The sequence below is a fragment of the Aricia agestis genome, chromosome 1 (assembly GCF_905147365.1).
Source record: "Aricia agestis chromosome 1, ilAriAges1.1, whole genome shotgun sequence".
NCBI classification, from domain to species: domain Eukaryota; kingdom Metazoa; phylum Arthropoda; class Insecta; order Lepidoptera; family Lycaenidae; genus Aricia; species Aricia agestis.
In genome coordinates this window covers 6079853-6101989 of record NC_056406.1, presented here as the reverse complement: position 1 = coordinate 6101989, position 22137 = coordinate 6079853, and the positions used below count along the sequence as shown (strand labels likewise).

At 37.5% G+C, this 22137-nt stretch overlaps 1 protein-coding gene across 4 annotated transcripts; it reads left to right on the top strand.

Moving 5' to 3' along the window:
- The first annotated feature begins 844 nt into the window (after window positions 1-844).
- On the top strand, window positions 845-21507 carry LOC121734427 (UDP-glucose 4-epimerase). Of its 4 annotated transcripts, none has more exons than XM_042125041.1 (8): window positions 845-939; window positions 16451-16582; window positions 16868-16991; window positions 17890-18003; window positions 18182-18361; window positions 18795-18908; window positions 20115-20286; window positions 21188-21507. In XM_042125041.1, the coding sequence occupies exons 1-8, from the start codon at window positions 905-907 to the stop codon at window positions 21418-21420; spliced, it is 1104 nt and encodes a 367-aa protein (XP_041980975.1). In that variant the 5' UTR covers window positions 845-904; the 3' UTR covers window positions 21421-21507. The 4 variants fall into 4 exon arrangements, with proteins under 4 accessions (XP_041980975.1, XP_041980982.1, XP_041980989.1 ...); XM_042125048.1 differs by having other exon boundaries at window positions 846-939; window positions 16871-16991; XM_042125055.1 differs by lacking the exon at window positions 845-939 and adding an exon at window positions 6639-6736.
- Window positions 21508-22137: the final 630 nt, after the last annotated feature.

The following is a 22137-nucleotide window of genomic DNA, read 5'->3' as shown; positions in this document are numbered from 1 at the left end:
GCAAAAATTTTCTAAACGTAAGATTCACTGATTCACGCTTAAAAAGTAGTTTCTTTTCTTTATATTTTCACAGCGAACGCTTATTACATTTATATTATATTACCACCTTGCATATTTTTATCTCAAATCTATAAAGTTCTGATAATATTTTTAATATTTTCTTGACAGTCTATTCGTATTTATTTCAATCAATAGAAAACATATAATCAATTATAAATCTACCAAACCATACGAGTTACGACTTACGAGTTACAACATAAAAATAAAGGGTATTCAACCTTACACATTTAAACGAGACTTATGAACGAGGCAGGAAAGTGGTCGGAGTGGCTTAAAATGCAACTGGGTTACTGGGCAGTGTACGGGATATCAGACAAATGGGCGTGTCTATATAGTTACAGAGTATTCTACCGAGTACTGACTACCGACCGATCGGGGGATGGGGCAAACCACGGGCAAACCTACTACAAAAAACTAGATGCAACAGCATCTAGTTTTTTGTAGTAAATTAGAGAGAAACTAGGTTGGAGCAAATTGGAGCAAACATTGGAGACTGGACTTAACCACCATATTGAAAAAAAAGTTACTTTCATTTGTCATATTATGAAATGTCAATGTCAAACAATGTCAAATGTCAATTTGTGTCGCTAGGTGTCGCTGTATGTGAAAAAATTTAAATTTTATTTACGAAATAATTTTGCCGTCTTTTATCAAATTTTTAACACTATGCTTTAAAAACTTTAGGACTTATTATGGAAGTGTGCAAATAATATTATAAAATTCATTTACTAAAGATGATGAATTAAAATATATAAAAAAGTACTTCAGAATGATTGTTATCTATATTGGATACGATATCCTAGTGTTTATTTATAGTGAATAAACCTTTAAATCCGTAGTAAAAATGGGTGGAGACACATTAAACGAAGATAAACGCATGTAAGTCATAAAGAGTTTGTTAACAACCCTTAATATAAGTAATATAGTAGACCGATAAAGTAAAATTCATTTGCAAAATATTAAATAGATAAAATTTTAAAATATTAGGTTGGGTAAAGTTTCTTTGAATTTTATACAAAAACTAGCTTTTGACTGCAGCTTTGCTCGCAATAATAAGATGCAATCTTTCATTCCCTATTTTATCCCCTTAGAGATGGAATTTAACAAAATACTTTCTTAGGGGATGCCTACTTCATAGTAGCTTTATGCATGCAAAGTCTCAGCCCGATCGGTTTAAGATTGACAAAGTTTCATACAAACTTTCATCCCCTATATTAACCCCTTGGGTAAAGAATTGATCAAAACCCTTTCTTAGCTAATGCCTACATCATAAGATCTACCTGCATGCCAAATTTCAGCCCAGTCCAGTGGTCCATCCAGTGGTTTAGGCTGTGCGTTGATAGATTACTATGTCAGTCAGTCAGTCACCTTTAAGTTATATTATATTTAGATTCAAAAGGTGTTTTTTTATAAAGTTTATTTACATTTAAGTAAATGATTTGACTAAAGTATGAAGGTGCCATTTTGTTGCATAACTTTTGCCATCTTGTACATAGTGATGTGATCCCATGACTACAAACATTTTGGGACTTCCGATCAAAGAACTATGACAAGTCCCAAAATTTTGTTTGTTTTTGGTTTTGGCAGACCTCTCTTGATGTTAACCTGACACTGCCATACTAATTCTAATTTTTAAGTAGTTATTGCTGAGAATGCTGAGGTAATTATTGTATTTAAATTACTAAATACTGTTGCGCTGCATTTCTTGATATTTCTAAGTATTTGACAGAGTCTGGCATGAACTGCTTTATAAATTAAAAAAAACTACTTCCAAACTACACTATTACCTCTTCATAAAATAATATCTCGCTGACAGATACTTCTACGTCAAGCAAGGAGAATCATTAACCAAACTATAAAAAAATTACGCAGGAGTACCCCAGGAAAGTCTCCTTGGTCCGAGTCTATACCTAATATTTACTTCAGACTTACCTCTGTCAGATGGTGTATTTTGCCTTGTCCCTCGACTTTGTTAATTTATTTTGTTGAGATAAATAACTTTTAACAGAATATATTAATTTAAGTGAAAAAAGTATATGTTTAAATACATATATAAATTGTCGTCTTGTTGTTACTTACTTTACTAAATAAAAAACTTACGAAGGTTTTAAAGTATTGAAAACCATCATATATACCTGTCCCCTTCCCAACTACGATCAGATAATGATTGATTTTTAAAAATATCCGGTATTGGAAGTGATTTCTATACATAATTTAAAATCTCAAAAGTCAAATGTATCAGTTGAAAGTATCAATTATATATTTTTATATGTAATTTCTTTTAAAAATTAATTTGAATTTAAAACGAAAATTTTAGTCTTCCGGAAGATTCCGCTTTGTGACTGCTCGTTTTTGCAAAAATTCTTCTAATACTAGAAAGTATTCGGCACGATCTGGCAATTCAAGGTCTTTTTGTTTTTACTGGCAAACCAACTAGTGACAAGCGCGGAAATGTTGTTGAAGTGCAGGTGTTTCAATTTTTTTGTTCAGGTATGTGACCAAGTTTTACTGTTATTAATCACTTTTCTTTGATAATTTAACAATTAATTATCAAAGAAATTGCAATTTACACATTGCAAAAAAAATTGCAATGTGTAAACAATAACTTGTTTACACATTGCAAAACTTGTATAGTATTTGATACCAAAAATGTATTAGTGCTAAATAAGATGGTTAATTTTTAAACAATTTAAAACAACAAGAAGGTAGCATTATGTGACCTCCGTTGGGTGACTTTTTCTATGGTCATTTTTGATATTATCAGGAAAATGCCTTAAATTCCGCGTTCTTTTTTGTTTTTTTGTATAATAAACTATATTTCCTATAACATTATAGAAAAAAAGAAAAAATTGACATAAAAATTAAAATGAAATTTTATACCCCGTACACGTTTTCTTGAAATTGCCCATTGATCGACACCTTCGCAGACGACACGGCCGCATTGGCTGTTGATGACGATCCGACACAAGCAAGTCGCATACTGCAACAATCGCTGGATCACTGGCGTATATAAAGCTTTGATAAGGGGGGGTGGGTCCCTAACGTAAAAAAGGGGCCAAGTGCGAGTTGGACTCGCCCATGAAGGAGGACGTGGGAGAGCCTTGCTTCGGTACGAATGGGCCGGCTCGACCTGAGAAATATCACGGGCTCAAAGAAAACCGACGTGAAGCAGCGCTTGCGCTGTGTTTCGCCGAGTGAGTGAGTTTACCGGAGGCCCAATCCCGTCCCCTATTACCCTAGTCCCTTTTAAAAGGCCGGCAACGCACCTGCAGCTCTTGTAATGCTGCGAGTGTCCATGGGCGACGGAAGTTGCTTTCCATCAGATGACCCGTTTGCTCGTTTGCCCTCTTATTTTATTAAAAAAAAAAGCCTAAATACTAGTGTCCGACCGAAGGTCTATTTTTGGCCGAAGCCGATTAATCGGTAATCGCCACAACCTTCGGCCGAAGCCGAAGCCGAAGGTTTATAATCTTAATCTCGACTCTCAGTAATTAATTTTGTTCAAAATTGTCTACAAGCTACAATGAATATTAAAATTATTTCAAAACTTCAATATTGAAGGTTTACCTCTATATTGACTGTTTCATAAAGAAGTTGATTTAGAAGTAGCTTATGATTTTGTGATTTATTTATTAATTATTTGTAGTTTGGTTAAGGAATGACTCAAAGGAGGACTATTGAGTGCGTGAGCGGGACTAAGCGATTTCTACTGGAAGTTATTCAAGGTGCTTAGGAACAAAACATACTAAAAGTCCTGACGTCTAGGAGGTGAGCCGAAGGGAAGGGAGGGTGACAAAAGTCTGAATTTTTAGTTTTTGGCTAATACCTTAAAAACGATGCGTTGTGGCAATAAAGTTCTATAACGAAATAAAAGCTTATTCAATTGTCTATAACTATAATTCTATATAGTTTTTCCAAATTCTCATCCATTTTTTTAACTACACGCTCTAGAAATTTCAGAATCGCTCTCAGGCATCTGCCTGACAGACATTAGCCGCTGCTACAATCCCTGGTGCAGTGACAAAATATATTATTGTTTTAGTGAAGCCTCAGGCGCTGGTAAGTCGCCTATCGTCCTTGGCGTCAAGAAATTGCCTACATTTTTCCACCCTCACTCTTGAGGGGTCAGCTCATTCCCGAATGTTTTTATACATTTAACTAAGCAGGCTAACAATTAGTGTATGTTCCATCTAATGTTAACTGGTTAGTGGTTACCGTAATGCCTTGCGTCGTCTGCAACACCAGGGGTGCTACTGGTGCGTTGCCGCGTCAAGGTTTGTAGTGAGAGGATGGGGGGATGTGCTTACAGCCCTCTCACTTACTGAACGAAGCATAGAAGCGGTAAAGCTACTATTCAATCAGAATTTGAAAGGAATATTTAAAAATAAAACACTTTTTATTTTCACTTTTCCTGAGCGAGTAGTTCGAAAACGGATGAGAATTCGGAAAAAATGTATAGAATTAAAAAAAAAATAGTTTTTTCATTGTAGAACATTTTTGCTACAACGCGTCGTATTTTAGTTATTAGCCAAAAACCAAAAATTAAGACTTTTGTCACCCTCCCCTCACTCCTGCTCACCTCCTAGACTTAAGGACTTTTAGTATGTTTTGTCCCTAAGCACCCTGAATAAGTTCCAGCAGAAATCACTTAGGTTCCAGCTCACGCATTCTACAACTACTTTATTGACTGTACTATTGTAAAAAATAATAATTTCTTTATTAGTTCACAAATAACAATAATTACACCAATCAATCAGTCTTTGTTTTACTCGACTAGACCGAACTAGACCCTACCCTCTCCATACACGACCGGTCCATCGCGTCGCTCTCTCACGATTCACATAGTCTTTCGTAACAGTTCGTTCAATTTCGACGGTTGCTCAGACCTTCGGCAAAACCTTCGGCTTCGGCCGGGTTTTAGGCCGAAGGTTTCGCTGAAGATGGTTTTTTTGGCAGAAGGCTTCGGCAGCCGAAGCCGAAGCCGAAGCTTCGGTCGGACACTACTAAATACCTACTCTGCCTACGGACATGCTCCACGGTATAATAATTATTATTATATTGTTAATAGAAAAAAAAATGCATGTACCACGCTGATGAATATCGGTGGGTACATATTATTATATTGTCGATTGGACAAGTAAGATGGATAGTAATAGGGGGGGGGGGTCCGGACCCCCAGGACCCCCCCCCCCCCCCCCTTATGTACGCCCATGCGCTGGATAAGATCACAGAATAGTTAAAGAATTGGCGAACAAAAGCTAACGAATCTAAATCGGCACAGGTAACCTTCGCAGTGTGGGTGGGCAGTTTTCACGACTCAATGCGTGAAAACTGCCCACCCATAACTCTATATCTGGATCGATGCTTGACCTGGAAAAAACATATAAAGAAAAGCTCTTGGTATCCAACTAACAAAAATGTACTCACTGCTTGGCAGCAGCTCACAGCTATCATTAGAGAACAAACGACTAATTTATAAATTAATCTTATCCAATCTGGACATATGGATTACAGCTCTTTGTACAACCTCAAATTAAAATCTAGAAATACTTCAACAAGAGAAAAACCCCTAGAGACTTATAGGGAAAGCCACAATTAGAGGGAGCAGCCACTGGGCTAGCCGACCCTACAAGATTAATAAAAATAAATAAAATCGGCCAGGTGCGAGTTGGACTCGCGCACAATAGAGCAAAAATAGGCTGAATTGTGTTTTTTTTGTATGGGAGCCCCCCATAAATAATTTCGTTTATTTAAATTTTATTATAAACTAGTTATAAATAATTATTCTTAGTACTCGTAAGTAGTTCTTAGTAAGTTAGTAAGTACTTACAAATAAAACTCAGTTTTTCGTGAATATTTCAATGTATTGCCGTTATTGATATCAAGCAAAAAATAGCAATAAAATGACGTTTGTTGTATGGGAGCCCCCCTTAAATATTTAATTTATTTTGTTTTTAGTATTTGTTGTTAAAGCGGCAATAGATAATATACACATTACACAATCTGTAAAAAATTCAGAAGTCTAGCTATAGCGGTTCTTGATTTACAGCCTGGAGACACACAGACAGACAGACGGACAGACATCGAAGTCTTAGTAATAGGATCCCGTTTTTACCCTTTGGGTACGGAACTCTAAAAATTTTATAACTACACAATTTGTTTTTAACTCTTGAGCGTAAATTGAAAATTATACCTAAATACTAGCATTAGGCTGCGTTTCCATTGAAGCGGAGCGGAGCTTAGCGGTGCCTATCGTGATTCGTGCTATTTCAGCGGAATGACAGCGAAGATTTCGAGGATGGTGGTTGGTCAATTCGGCACCGCTAAGCTCCGCTCCGCTTCAGTGGAAACGCAGCCTTAGGGTTCTGAGAGCAAATTGAACTCCCGAAACCCCTTCTACGCCCATGGATAATGTTGATGATGACTAAAAATGGCGGAACTTCAAAATCTCAAAAAAGTGATCAATCACAAAAAACTATTCATGTCAACTTGTATCACGTAAACTATATGTATTAAATAATGTAACAAGTAGATACGCGCGGCGATAAGGTAATCTAGTTGTAATAAGAGAGAACAATTTGATAACTCCGCAGTGACCTGCCGGCCAGTGAGTTGCGCGCGCGCTGAAAAAATCGGCATTCCAAATTTAAATTTTCCGGCGACTCGTGAAATCGTAGTAAGTTAACTTTTGCATTTTTAATTACTAATGTAAATTCATTTTTGCGATATTTGATATGCTTACTTACTTTATCGGACAGGCAAAGTTACTAACATTTCCTATTAAATTAGACAAAGTTGTTTTTAATTAAATATTAAAAATTAACTAACTTTAAAAATAACAGATAATAAACAATTTTTACAATAATAATATGTATTATTAAAAAGCTCAACGCGATACGCGAGAACAATTTGGTGGTCAGTGACTTTTCTCAGAAATATTGTAGATTAAATTGCATCACACAACAGAAGATATAAGGCTGAAATTACTGACCATTAATACACATAGTGTACTCTTACCATTTCCTGAAGAATTTACGTAATCTTTCAGCAAAACGAAATCTAATGGTTTTATTGCTGGGCTTTGCAGAAAATCGATAGCAAACGTTATACGTAGCAATTGGAAAACAACTTCTGGTCATAGATAAATCTATACTAATATTATAAATGCGAAAGTATCTCTGTCTGTCTGTCTGTCTGTCTGTCTGTCTGTCTGTCTGTCTGTCTGTCTGTCTCGCTTTCACGCCAAAACTACTGAACCGATTGCAATGAAATTTTGTACACAGTTATTCTAGAGTCTGAGAAAGGACATAGGCTACATTTTGATGTGGGAAAATATCTTATTTCCATGAAAATATCGATGAAAATTACTTCGCATTGCGCGTGGCCAGCGCTCATCCCGGGGGTCCTGGGTTCGAGTCCCGCAGGCGGAACAAAAAGTTTTCAATGTTCCTGGGTCTTGGATGTGTATTAAAATAATATTTCAAAAATCTTAAATATATTTTATGTATAATATTATAAAAAATCCAGAAATATATCGACGCGATGCAATGAACATTTTAGTTCTAATACGATTCAACAGATGGCGCTTTTTTTTACTTCGTTGTAACATAGAACTAATCATACTTATTAGTTATTATGTTTTTGTTTATAGTTTTTAATACGTTAGAATATTATGTTTAATAATATTATCACTTGCTATAATAATAATCAATCTATCTTATCTTATAGAACTCCTACTGCATTTCTAAGGAGTTCGAGTGTGTTGTGTTGGCCTATATTCCATCCAGAAAATATTTTTACATTTTAATTCTAATATATGAAAACAGATGGCGCTTTATTTTTTACTTCATTATTATAACAGAACTAATCATACCTACTTTATTATATATTATTGTTTTTATTCATAACTAGCTGTTGCCCGCGACTTCGTCCGCGTGGACTTTAGTTTATAGCGCGCGGTGTCAACAAAATTTGTGTCAAATTTAAAAACTTTTTAAAACCCTGGTAAGTGGTACCCCTCTTAGGGCCGCGCAGCGCGCTACACCGGAATGGCAGCGCTGAAAGTGCTCGCCTCGCCGCTGCCATTCCGGTGTAGCGCGGCCCTTAATTAATCAAAATACCCAAAAACAGCTGTGCAGTGTGCACATAATCTGTACTAATATTATGAATGCGAAAGTATCTCTGTCTGTCTGTCTGTCTGTCAGTCTTGCTTTCACGCCAAACGCCAAAACTACCGAACCGATTGTAATGAAATTTTGTATACTGATAGTCTAAAGCCTGAGAAAGGACATAGGTTACTTTTTTACTGGAAAAAAGGGTTGTAAGGGTCGTAAATTTGTTCAAAAAATTCATAATAGATGGCGCCGTGCGTCTTCTACATCGCGCTGACGCTTGCTCAAAAGTCTTTCTATAAGAGGTGGTATCATCTTACATTTAAGTCTCGATTTTTTTCGATTGTTATATCTATTCTACGGTATTAAATAACTCAGTACTTTATCTGTGCAGGCAGTGACGTAACCTTAAGACCAAATTTCACCAACGACTGTTAAAGTTAATGCTCGAATTAGTATCACGTTAGCTGTTTCATTTTTCATATGAATGAAAGAGAAGACAGGATATTTTAACAAGCTGTTAACACTAACAGACGTTGGTGAAATTGGGGCTAAACCTATCAATGATTAATAGTTTATGGGTAAAGTTGTGTAATTGGGGGGCTAAATAAGCTTTAAAATTTGGCATAATATATAAAGTTTAACATACAAAAATGAAGTAATAAGTACTTCATTTTTGTATGTTAAACTTTATTTGCACACTGCACAGCTGTATTGATTTAAGGGGTACCAGGGTTTTTTTATAAAAGCTTTTGACACCAATTTTGTTGACATCGCGCGCTATAAACTGAAGTCCACGCGGACGAAGTCGCGGGCAACAGCTAGTCGTTTGATAAAATTGCAATTGTTGTTTACTTATAGCTTGCTGCTGCTGGCTGCACTGCTATGCCCCAGCCAAGCTTTTTAGCAAAGGCACGGCGGCCGTACCATACTTTTCTCGAATAATTTGTTAGTCGAAATATTTTAATTTTGTTTGACGAGACATTTTACATAGGGAATAACAAAATAGGTAGTACTAGGTAACTAGTGTATTTTATCAAAACAGAAATTTAACACTGAAATTCGTATCACACACATATTTTAACAAATAAATAACAATAAGTCTTACTTAATAGGCTACTTGACCTATTTTTTTTCTTCATGCTAATCGCTTCTTAATAATCCATTTTCACCAAAAAAACTAATATTTTAATATTTTACACAGTAGAAACCCATAAAAATGTTGATTAAAAATGATGCTATATAAATGGCGCCGAAAACACTGTCCGCCATAGTGTGACGTCATACATTTTGTATTTTAAACTCTATTGAACATTTTTTTATGTGCTAAATGTACGAGTCTAAAAGTGCCCAAAAATTATAAAAGAATTAAATAAGAAATTAGAAATCATTTGTAATGTTGAAAACTTCTGGAGAAAAGTTTTGGCCATTTCATTTCCCGTCTACAATAAATTGAGATAATATATAAAACTGATGTTTTATTTGAATTATTCAAGAAAATATATTTTACAAATCTTTCAAGGTTATTCTTATTGTTTATGTACAAATAAACTTATATATAACAAGCGCGATAAAAAAAAATATTAAATTAGGAGTATGATGACGTCACATCCAAATCGGAAGTACCGCAAAAGCGTTTTCGTCAGTACCACGTCAGTACAAATCATATTTTCATAAAATCATATTTTCAAATCTACTTTATTTATCAATCATAAGCTTTTATTTGATGATAAGGGTAAAATACGGTTTCCTAGGCCAAGTTCTACTAGAAATATGCATTTGTTCAATGAAATTGAATATAGGTCAAGTAGCCTTACATTTTTCTTGAAAAATTTTCACAGATTCGTGAGTATGGAAATCCCATAGGTCCCTAATCCCTATATGAGTCATGAATAATAATTATTGATTTTTCATGAGTCATAATAATAAGCTATAACTTATGCAACTGAAGTGCGGCTAAATTACATCATAATATCATAGTCATTGAGAAAGGATGCAGTTATAGTACGTCTTATCACTACAGCTACAGTATGTTTTCAACCCTAGGCGACCGCCAGGGCGCCGGATAGAAAGGGGCGCCGCAGACACTTTCAGCACTACCAGCAACCTGGGCACCAAAGAAATTTAAGAAATTTCGCCCAGGGCGCTGGTAGTGCTAAAAAATCGGCCAAGTGCGAGTTGGACTCGCCCATGAAGGGTCCGCAGCAGCAATAAGATTTATTTTTATGAAATTAAAAGGGTTTTGATTTATTTTTATATTTCAGTTGATTTAATGAAAGTTTAATTATGGTTTACCATTTATGACGTATAAAAAAACTACTTGTTAGATCTCTATCAAACCAATTTTCGTTAGTAGTTTTTATAGTAATGTACATCATATATTTTTTTAGACTTATCATGCCCCTACTTTAGAAGTTAGAATGGGGGGGGGGGGACACATTTTATAACTTTGGAAGAGTCACTCTCGCAAACTATTCGGGTTATAAAAAATGATGTTAGAAACCTCAATATGATTTTTGAAGACCTATCCACAGATACCCCACACGCATGGGTTAGATGAAAAAAAATATTTTTTGTTTCAGTTGTACCTATGGGGACCCCTAAAATGTTTAATAATTTTTTGTATCAAAATCTTAATGCGGTTCATATACTACATCTACGTACCAAGTTTCAATACTATAGCTCTTATAGTTTCGGAGAAAAGTGGCTGTGACATACGGACTGACAGACAGACAGACATGACAAATCTCAAAGGGTTCCGTTTTTTGCCATTTGGCTACTGAACCCTAAAAAAGGGTTTCTGCGGCGCCCCTGCCGGCACTGCCGATAACTTTAAACAGACTGTACCTATCACATATGTCCCTTTTGTGCTTTACTTAATATACACTTGTCTACGATAACAAAACAAGTGTTAAAACATTTTAAATGTATATCCTTATCGTACACACACGCCCTTACAAGAGTTTTTATTTAATCAATGATAGGTGAAGCTCGTATTAAGGAAAAACACTACAATAACACTTGAAAATCTGCCGTACCTATCTCAGAGAAAATTTACCGTTACTTATTATAAAAATGTTTATTTTAGTGCCAGCAAGAAAAGATGGTGCCCAGAGCTTAAGGTCCAACTTCATCAACGGTTTCTCAATCAGGTTTCCCCCTTCATTTGTCAATAATCCTTCTAATATTATAAAGGCGAAAGTTTGTTTGGATGTATGGATGTTTGTTACTCTTTCACGCAAAAACTACTGAACGGATTTTAATGAAACTTTACAATAATATAGCTTATACATCAGAATAACACATAGGCTACAATTTTAACCGACTTTCAAAATGGGGGAGGTGTTATGTTCGTTTTCTTATGTTCAACGATTACTCCGCCGTTTGTTAACCGATTTTCAAAATTTTTCTTTTGGTATATAGGGTATCATCCCAGTTTGGTATTATATTCACAAAAGTGGTGATCTGATGAAGGATGCATAAGTAATCGAGGGAACTCCTCAAAATTTTTATGGAAACATGTGGTGACTTCGGTTTCGTGAGCAGTATTCTAAGCATATGCTACCAACAAGTAAGATTTTGCACCGAGGTATACCTGGTATACCGTGGTACTCCAGATTCTTTATAGATACAAGTTTGGGAGTTTCGGCGTTGTTTTAAGAACGGAAAGCATATGCTACTATGCAAATTACATTCATCATCATCATCATCATCACTATCATATTATACCATACATCGTCCTATGGTTATGACTTATGAGCCTATAATGACTCTGTTATTGGTACTTTTCATAGTCTTTTAGATCTATACTTAATATTATAAACCTGAAGAGTATGTTTGCTTGAACGCGCTAATCTCACCGATTTAAAAACTTATTTCAGTGTTAGATAGCTAATTTATCGAGTAAGACTATCTATACTAATATTATAAATGCGAAAGTATCTCTGTCTGTCTGTCTGTCTCGCTTTCACGCCAAAACTACCGAACCGATTGTAATGAAATTTTGTATACAGATAGTCTAAAGCCTGAGAAAGGACATAGACTACTTTTTTATTGGAAAAAAGGGTTGTAAGGGGGTGAAAATACGAAAATTTGTTCAAATTAAATTAGTTCCAAAAATTCATACTAGATGGCGCCGTGCGTGTCTTACATCGCGCTAATGCTTGCCCAACATCTTTCTATAAGAGGTGGTATCATAATGCGTTCGAGTTCCGATTTTTTTTCGATTGTTATTTCTTTTTTACGTTATTTAATAAGTCAGTACTATACTATATTATATACAGTGACGTAACCTTAAACCTATCAATGATAAATAGTTTATGGGTAAAGTTGTGTAATTGGGGGGCTAAATAAGCTTTAAAATTTGGCATAAAATATAAAGTTTAATTTAAAAAAATGAAATATTATGTGCACACTGCACAGCTGTTTTGATTTAGGGGGTACCAGGGTTTTTTTTTAAAAGCTTTTGACACCAATTTTGTAGACATCGCGCGCTATAAACTGAAGTCATCGCGGACGAAGTCGCGGGCAACAGCTAGTAGGCGACCGTATTACGACCGAAGAAACTCAGGAAAATGTGGGAAAAACGGGGGAAATATTAGAAATTACGAATTACTGGAGCAATTTTTATGGCAATATTTGGCACAGATATAGACTAAACCAAGTGAAGGGAGTAGGGACATAAGAGCTATTTTTTATGGGAAAATGTACGGTTTCCGTAAAATTCCTAATTTACGCGGGCGAAGCCGCGCGGGACATCTAGTGTCATATAAATGAAAGGGAAGACATGACATTTTAACAAGCTGTTAACACTGACAGACGTTGGTGAATTTTTTCAGCACTACCAGGACCCTGGGTGCCGAAGAAATTTCGCCCAGGGCGATGGCTAAAACCGGCACTGGTCTTATGCTTATAAAAGTAAAAATTATGCCTTTCATCAACGAAAACATCACCTTTTGATACTTGTTAGTTGTTTCAAATCGGTCAAGTAAAGTACTTTCGAAAGCTATTCTTTCAATGCAAACTATTAGGGTACCTACATACTTTTATTAAAATACTATTTATTCAGGCGGTATTTCAATAACTGAGTGTTTTATTTGCATATAATTTCGTTACTGTAATACTATTATTAGACAACATTTTAAACTTTCGCGTTGCATTATAATTAAAACTTTTTAATCGGGACTTAACGCGACTTATTCAAGTAGTAATGCTACTACGAGCTTAACTCGAGATAAAGTATGTATACGTACTATTACTACTTAAATAAGTCGCGTTAAGTCCCGATTAAAAAGTTTTATTATTAGACAAACTATCCGATGTGTTAATTACTTTCAAAATGTAATGTTCCGTACTTTAAATATTTATTTTAGACTTACCATGACTTTAAAAGTTAGAGGGGGGGGGGGGGGACACATTTTACTTTGGAAGAGTCTCTCTCGCAAACTATTCAGGTTAGAAAAAAAATGATATTAGAAATCTCAATATGGTTTTTGAAGACCTATCCATTGTATACCCCACACGCATAGGTTAGATGAATTTTTTTTTTGTTTTAGTTGTAACTTGTACCTATGGGGGACCCCTAATATTTTTAATAATTTTTCCATTTTTGTATCAAAATCTTAATGCGGTTCACAGACTACATATACTAATACCAAGTTTCAATAGTATAGCTCTTATAGTTTCGGAGAAAGGTGGCTGTGACATACGGACGGACAGACAGACAGACATGACGAATCTATAAGGGTTCCGTTTTTGCCATTTGGCTACGGAACCCTAAAAAGGGAAATAGCAAAGCTCCTATGGGCTATGCCCTAGGTTCTATATTCTTGACTGTATATTCTGACTAAACGTTCCTATTGTAGAGCCTTTCTAGAGAATAGCACACTTTCTGCGGTGGGAACTGAGAACTCACCACTAGCAGGCCTAACTCACCGGAAACTAGATAGTTACCACATTTTGAACTAGTAGATAAGACTAGAATATGAACCACAATAGTTATATTTTTTATTTTTATCTTGCAAAACAACCTTTTGTCTACGTTTCAATCATTAAACTTGAGGGTAGAGTTACAATTAGTTACATTGATATGAGAGGTATTTTTAATTGCATATTACGTTGGAAATGTATCAACTTTGTAAAATGATAGCGACTTTTTTTCTTATTTTAAAAACCTTATGATTTGATACATAATAATAATCTGGGCTGGGGGCACGGTAGTGCTCCCGCCAAGACGTTTTGCTCCAGCCAAAACGTTTCGTCGTATTTTTGAACCCTCGTAACTTTGGTTGGGATACTGCTAGATAGTTCAATTTTTTAAGATATAGTGACATGAGTACCTATATAATAATTGCATTCGCAAAGTTTGAATATGGTAGGTATTATACTTTAGATTTTATAGGTGTCCAAAACCCACAATTTTGTCATTGACTCACTTATAAAATACTTCTTGTGAGAAATAAATAATCGGCCAAGTGCGAGTTGGACTCGCGAGTCGCGCACGAAGGAAGGTACACTCCGTACCATTACAGAGCAAAATTAGGCCAAAAATTGTGTTTTTTGTATAGGAGCGCCCCTTATATTTTTATTTTATTTTAATAAATAATGTTATTATTAACATAATATAACTAAAGACTGAGAAAAATTCAAGCAGGTACCTGTTGCTATCAGATATAGAGCAAAAAAGGCAAAAAAATCACGTTTGTTATATGGGGGCCCCCCTTAAATATTAATTTTATTTTTAGTATTTGTTGTTATAGCGGCAACAGATATACATATTACATAATCTGTGAAAATGTCAATTCTCTAGCTGCTACCGTTCTTGAGTTACAGCCTGGAGACAGACAGACAGACGGACAGACAATGAAATCTTAGTAATAGGGTCCCGTTTTTACCCTTTGGGTACGAAACCCTAAATAATACGTGTTATCCTTGAGAAACCACAGACTCACAGAAAACCGGCGTAAAACAGCGCTTGCGCTGTGTTTCGTCTAGTGAGTGAGTTTAGCGGAGGCCCAACTGCACCCTATATTTACCCTATTCCCTATACCTATTCTCTTCTGCTTATTCCCTTAGCGTATTCATTCATAAAAAGGCCGGAAACGCACTTACAACTCTTCTGATGTTACAGTGTCCATGGGCGACGGCAGTTGCTTTCCGTCACTCTACAAAACGCAGGTTCGGCCTCATATGGGATATTGTTCTCATCTCTGGGCAGGGCCGCCAAAATACCAACTGCTCCTTCTGAATCGTATCCAACGAAGGGCCGCTGCCGTAGTGTTTCAAACAGCTTGGACCCCTTGAAATTACGCCGAGATGTAGCTTCACTCTGCATCCTCTATCGGTTGTATCACGGGGAGTGCTCTGAGGAATTGTTCGGAATCATACCTCCTGCAACTTTTCGGCATCGCCCCACGCAAAAAATATACCATTCTCATCACCTTGGTGAATGGCAGTCTTCCACCATGCGTTTTTCGCGTAACTTTTTGCCGCGCACTGAAAAACTGTAGAACGAACTGTCACCAGCAGTATTTCCGGACCTATACGACCTACAAACCTTTAAGAAGAGAGCGTATTCCCTCTTAAAAGGCCGGCAACGCACCTGCAGCTCCTCTAATGTTGCGGGTGTCCATGGGCGGCGATAGTGGCTTTCCATCAGGTGACCCGTTTGCTCGTTTGCCCCCTTATTTCATAAAAAACTATAATTGTAGACCACAGAAAAGTTTTGTAAAACTCTAAACCAGCGCTCTTTTCTCCATAATTTAGTCTCTGAAATCTTAGGAATTACTACAAATATAGTGATAAAATGCCTGAAATCTTAGGAACTACCATTAAAATTGTGATAAAATTTGTCCTAAATAACAAAATACGAGCGTGGTATCGGTAGTTAAGTGGAAACAATTGAAACAATAAGAATGTCGCAGCTAACGCGGTGTGAGGTCACCCAGTGATATTATGTTTACTGTAAACGTCGCATAATATTGTAAACATTATGGTTTTGTATAGATAATTAGATACTTTGTAGGGAAAAATAGGTGTCATGTTAGAAGAAAATATTCTACGAACGGTGTAGCAGGTAGCTCCGCTTTATCTGTAATGGATTTTCTGCATTGCGAATTTTAACCGCGCGGATTCTATTCGCGCGAATTTATTCATATAAATTTATCGCGAAATTTTTACCGCAAGTCCGCATACTCTCATAAGATTCAACACCAAGGGGACTGTATATTTTAAAAGGTTGAAAAACACTGCCCTATAAAATGGAGTATGTAATGTTTCAGAGATATGACTCGTGCGATCCTGGTGACAGGAGGTGCGGGGTACGTGGGCTCCCACACCGTCGCCTACCTGTTGGAGAACATGGGCAATGACCTCGAGATCGTGGTTGTTGACAACCTCATCAACTCATATCGGTAAGATTTTTCGAGATATCGAGAAGCCTTTAAGTAACCTCGTTAAACTAATCGTTAAGTGGTAGCCTTTTTTTATACGGGCCGTTTTGGTCATGGAGTCACCCAAAATTGACGCAAGTAGGCCTGGGTTTATAACATGTTCTAAAAAGCGACCATTGATTGAGATGTATGTAATCGTCAACTAAGTTTGAAAATACTGTCAATGTATTTTCAGTAGTATGAAGTCTTGAATTGCCAAGGTTTTTTATTTACTTTCAAGATGTTAATGTAGTAAATTTTGTGAAGCAGCAAGCCCGGCCAGAAGAAACCCGAGTCGCTCCGCATAATCGAGGACATGACGGGCAAGACGATACACTTCTACAACTGCGACATACGAGACGTGCAAGCGATGCACAGAGTATTCCAAAACGTAAGCATTTTATGTTAGGTATGTTATAATTATATGTATATCCACATGGGCGTAGCCAGGTTCTGGGCCAGGGTGGGGCAAATTACCCAGGCTATGGGCTAAGGGGGGGGCAAATTACCCAGGTTCTGGGCAAGGGAGGGGGGGGGGGGGCAAATCAGATTTTTTTTTAGGTGATAAACACCTAGGTGATAAACATCTTTATAAAAAAGAATAAAAAATTATTAATTTTTAGTTGTAAAAATATTGTATTGCAAACCCCCCCCCCCTTGCGCCCCCCTCGGTACGGCCATGTATATCCATATTCCATACTGATATTATAAATGCGAAAGTGTGTCTGTCTGTCCGACATTCACGCCCAAACCGCTGAACAGATTTTTTTGAAATTTGGTATGGAGATTGGAGTCCCGGGAAACGGACAGAAGATATTTTTTTTGAGTTGCGGGTGTCAACTTTTTAGTTTAACATGAGGTTAATTGATTCATCGGCAAATAGCAGACCTTTGTTATTTGGATAGATCAAGTCAATATCCATACAAGTACAGCTGTTGTAAGATATATGGGCTTGACATATCGTAATGTTTTATTTGTTAAAAAATGTACCTATGATAAAAGTATAATTTCAAAATAATATTAGCTTGATGCACTCCTTGGCCATATAGACTATAACTGTGCAAAATTTTTATTCACCTACGTTTCCGCATTTTTCGTCAAAAGGGATCCAAACCTTCAAGAAAAGAGCGTATTCCCTCTTAAAAGGCCGGCAACGCACCTGCAGCTCTTCTGATTTTGCGAGTGTCCATGGGCGACGGTAGTTGCTCTCCATCAGGCGACCCGTTTGCCCACTTATTTAATAAAAAAAAGTTTTTCGCTCGTGTAATAATATAATATATGATTTCCAGCACTTAATAGAGTGCGTGATCCACTTCGCGGCGCTGAAGGCGGTGGGAGAGTCGGTGACGAAGCCGCTGGAGTACTACCAGGCCAACGTCAGCGGCACCTGCACGCTCTTCGAGGTAACATTCTGCAAAGATGTTATTGAATGACTAGAAATAAATAAAAATGGACTTCGATTTCAAACAAAAATCAAACATAAGTCACATGACTCATGAGACATGTGACTTTTGTCTAGTCTGTCTATGAAAAAAGAAACTAAATTTTGAATTTTAATTTCGAAATTCGAATGCTATTCAGGTGATGCGCGACCACGGCGTCCACAAGCTTGTGTACAGCTCGTCGTGTACGGTGTACGGCGAGCCCCAGCGCCTGCCGCTCGACGAGACGCACCCCACGGGGGCCGGCCTCACCAACCCCTACGGCAGGTCCAAGTACTTCTGCGAGGAGATCATGAAGGACCTGTGTGCTAGCGACAAGGTTAGTGTGATGATGCCGTCCACAAGCCGCTGTAAGAATAAGAATAAGTTTATTTTGACAATCACACAACTCAATATAACATTACTACAAAAAACTTGTGTATAACAAATTGTGTAACCATAATGAAATACTTATTAAATAGATAACTAGCTATTTGAGCGAGCTTTGCTCGGTATTTATTCGATAAAACACGAATAAAATGACATTTTCTAAAAATGATTTCTAGCTAGGTCGATTTATCGCCCCAGAAACCCCCTTTATACTAAATTTCATGAAAAACGTTGAAGCCGATTCCGAGATTTCGATATTTGGCTCTCTCGCACACCGACAGAAGTGGAGCGTGATATCGTTGCGGTTTATTATCACTTATAATCGTCTCTCTCGCACATAACTGTTAACAAATAAACAAGCTACTTGTCTCTCTCTCCCACAGAAGTGGAGCGTGATATCTCTTCGGTACTTCAACCCGGTGGGCGCGCACCCCAGCGGCCGCATCGGCGAGGACCCGCGCGGTACGCCCAACAACCTCATGCCCTACATCGCGCAGGTAACACTTGACTTTCGCACTCACAACGATTAAGGGCCTGTTTCACCACTTTCTGATAAGTGCCGGATAGGCTATCCACAACTTATCAGACACATCTGTCAGATAAGTTCTCTAGTTCTGTTTAGTCTGCTTCATCAAGCAGAGTAAACAGAACTAACGAGTAGGCTGACTCAGAAGAGATCTCGAAATGTATACGTTTAACATTATACGTCATATCGGCCGGCGCGCGCCGTTCTAGTGCACTAAGCATTGTGAACCATGTTGACAGTGGCGCCCAACACGCGTATATTCGCCCGTTTGTTTGAAGTCGAGGTAGGTACTCCTTAGATCTGTCTTTTTTTTATGAAAAAGGGGGCAAACGAGCAAACAAACGCAAACAAACAAAGCAACTTCCGTCGCCCATGGACACTCACAGCATCAGAAGAGCTGCAGGTGCGTTGCCGGCCTTTTAAGAGGGAAGGTAATAGGGTAGGGATGGGAAGGGAATAGGGGAGGGTAAGGAACGGAATAGGGTAGGCGATTGGGCCTCCGGTAAACTCACTCACTCGGCGAAACACAGCGCAAGCGCTCTTTCACGCCGGTTTTCTGTGAGAACGTGTCATTTCTCCGGTCGAGCCGGCCCATTCGTGCCGAAGCATGGCTCTCCCACGTATACTCTGGATGGAGTATCTGTCACATGAGTTGAGGATAGGCTATCCGGCACTTAGATCAATATAATATGGCGAAACAGCCCCTAAATGACGAGTTGACTTTAATTGAATGAAGGGTTTGTCGAAAATATTATGAGATTTATGCCCAATTTTCAAACGGCGTGGCAAACTGGCTGCACTTATAGACATAAATAAACCGCTCTCATACTCCTCAAAACCAAACCTGGTACTTGCTCTCAGCTGCATGACGTGGCAAACAGAACGATCTCGTCAGCGAAGCGGAGGTTTATGAGCCTTTTCGTGTCGATAACTATATGCGGTCCTGGCCACATTGAATAAACAGTTTGACAGTACAGATCAGTGCAGAGTGTCGTATCTATTGATCTGTTAATTAAAACAGTATCTCAAGATAATATCGAGCGATATATTGGCTGTGATCTTTTGGCTGGTTTTTATATAACACGACCAAGTTACGTAGGTCCGCTATCTGCCTATGAATCAACTTCTCTGATAGTACATATTTTATAGACCTCAATCCGACCTATAATATCCTCAGGTAGCAGTGGGTAGACTGGAGGAGCTGCAGGTGTTTGGCTCGGACTACCCCACAGTGGACGGGACGGGGGTGCGCGACTACGTGCACGTGCAGGACCTGGCCGAGGGCCACGCGGGCGCTCTCGCCTGCTTCAACAAGACCGAGTTCACCGGCTTCCATGCTATCAACCTTGGTATGTTATTCCGTTATGAGTAGATTGGGCCAGGGCCGGATTTATATTTTTTATGAGTATAGGCCACTTTCATTTTGCCGCTCCTATGTATGAACTCCGCCGCTATCCTAGGACGCCCATAGACCATGGCCTATACTGCCTATATATATCCAGAGCTAGATTGGGCACATACTTTCATACATATTTTTTATGAAGTTTTGTGCCTCGATAATCGATTCGCTATTTGGACTTTAGAATCTTGAAGCATCGAATTGCAAAAAGGCGGAAGAAAGGGAAGGAGCGATAAACTTTAACATAATCGTTTGATGTGTGAGAGTAAATCTGAAGATCTGTCAGCGATTTTTTAAGTGTATGCAATTGCGTGCATATTTATATCATCGTAGGCTAGGCCTTATACTGATTTGACTGATGACTTTGGTTATTATTATTTGTTAGGTTATAACTAGGTCCTCTATAACTTTTTAGGTAGGAAAGCGAATAAATTTACTACTCATCTGTACTTCTCTAAAATCAAAACTTTCTAGGGCCGGTTTAGCTCTTTATCCTATTTTCCTAAATATATAAAGAAGAAGGAAGAAGGTCTTATCTTTAAACTTATTTCTCTCAATTGAATACTCTACTAATGAATACAAAAGTCAGATTTTAAGCAGTACATTTTAAATAGACATAATTCATCATCAAGTTCCTTCTTCCCTTTCCGTTCCATCCATTCATATTCCATATAAAGAAGAAGGAAGAAGGTCTTATCTTTAAACTTATTTCTCTCAATTGAATACTCTACTAATGAATACAAAAGTCAGATTTTAAGCAGTACATTTTAAATAGACATAATTCATCATCAAGTTCCTTCTTCCCTTTCCGTTCCATCCTTATCTTATCTAGAGGTATTTTCCTGTTACAGGTACTGGCACCGGGTACTCAGTGCTACAAATGGTGGCGGCGTTCGAGGCGGCGTCAGGGAAGCGTGTACCGTGGCGGGTAGCGGCGCGGCGAGCGGGCGACGTCGCGGTGAACTACGCGGACGCATCGCTGGCGGCGCGCACGCTCGGCTGGCGAGCGCGACGCACGCTGGCGGACATGTGCGCGGACACCTGGCGCTGGCAGTCTACGCACCCGCACGGATACGCAACGTAGAACGTATACGGGATTCATAGCCACACACAAAATGCCATACTCAGAGACATTTCATTATGAGATAAGATTTTAACAAAATCTCCATACATTTTCTTTCAGACTCTTCATTTTATTAGTTAAGTAATTAATATTTGTCTGGTGCGGCAGTCAGAGACCTTACGATTACTTAGAGCGCCTTCAGATTACGTCGCAAGCAGTGCGGCCGCAGCGCTGCTGTCGCACTGCTTGCGTCAGGCAGCCTTAAAATAAAACTACCTACTAAAGACACAAATGGTATGTTTAGCCAAATCTTAAGTCATCAATCGAATGCATTTTTGTTTCGTTCAATATACTTAATGTTATTAATTATTATATATTGTAAGATTATAAATAATTGTGTATTTCGAATATTTAATCGAGTTGCCATATTTTATTTATTTTTAAAGTCATAGCTTTATACACGTCGCTACTTATTGTTTTTGTAGACTTGTTATACAACATAGTTGTGCTTAATAAATTGTTTTATTAAGTTTAGAAAAAAATCGCAATCATTCCTTTTGGACAGTTTTATATTATATTTAGTTCATGTTAGAAAAATATTTCAGATTTTATAAAAAAAAAACAATTTTACTTTTCTCAAAAAATATTACATAAGAGCAGTCGATTATATTTTGTAGATATTTTGTTAAAAATTCAAGCTCCACATAATCTCAAAAAGTCTCATGTTATTATAATTTT

Excerpts from the sequence above, each read along its gene's own strand:
- LOC121734427 (XM_042125041.1), top strand. The coding sequence starts at position 905 with ATGGGTGGAGACACATTAAACGAAGATAAACGCAT. Across the intron at positions 16,992-17,889 it reads TGCACAGAGTATTCCAAAAC|CACTTAATAGAGTGCGTGAT; the intron begins GTAAGCATTTTA and ends TATGATTTCCAG. Across the intron at positions 20,287-21,187 it reads CTTCCATGCTATCAACCTTG|GTACTGGCACCGGGTACTCA; the intron begins GTATGTTATTCC and ends TTCCTGTTACAG.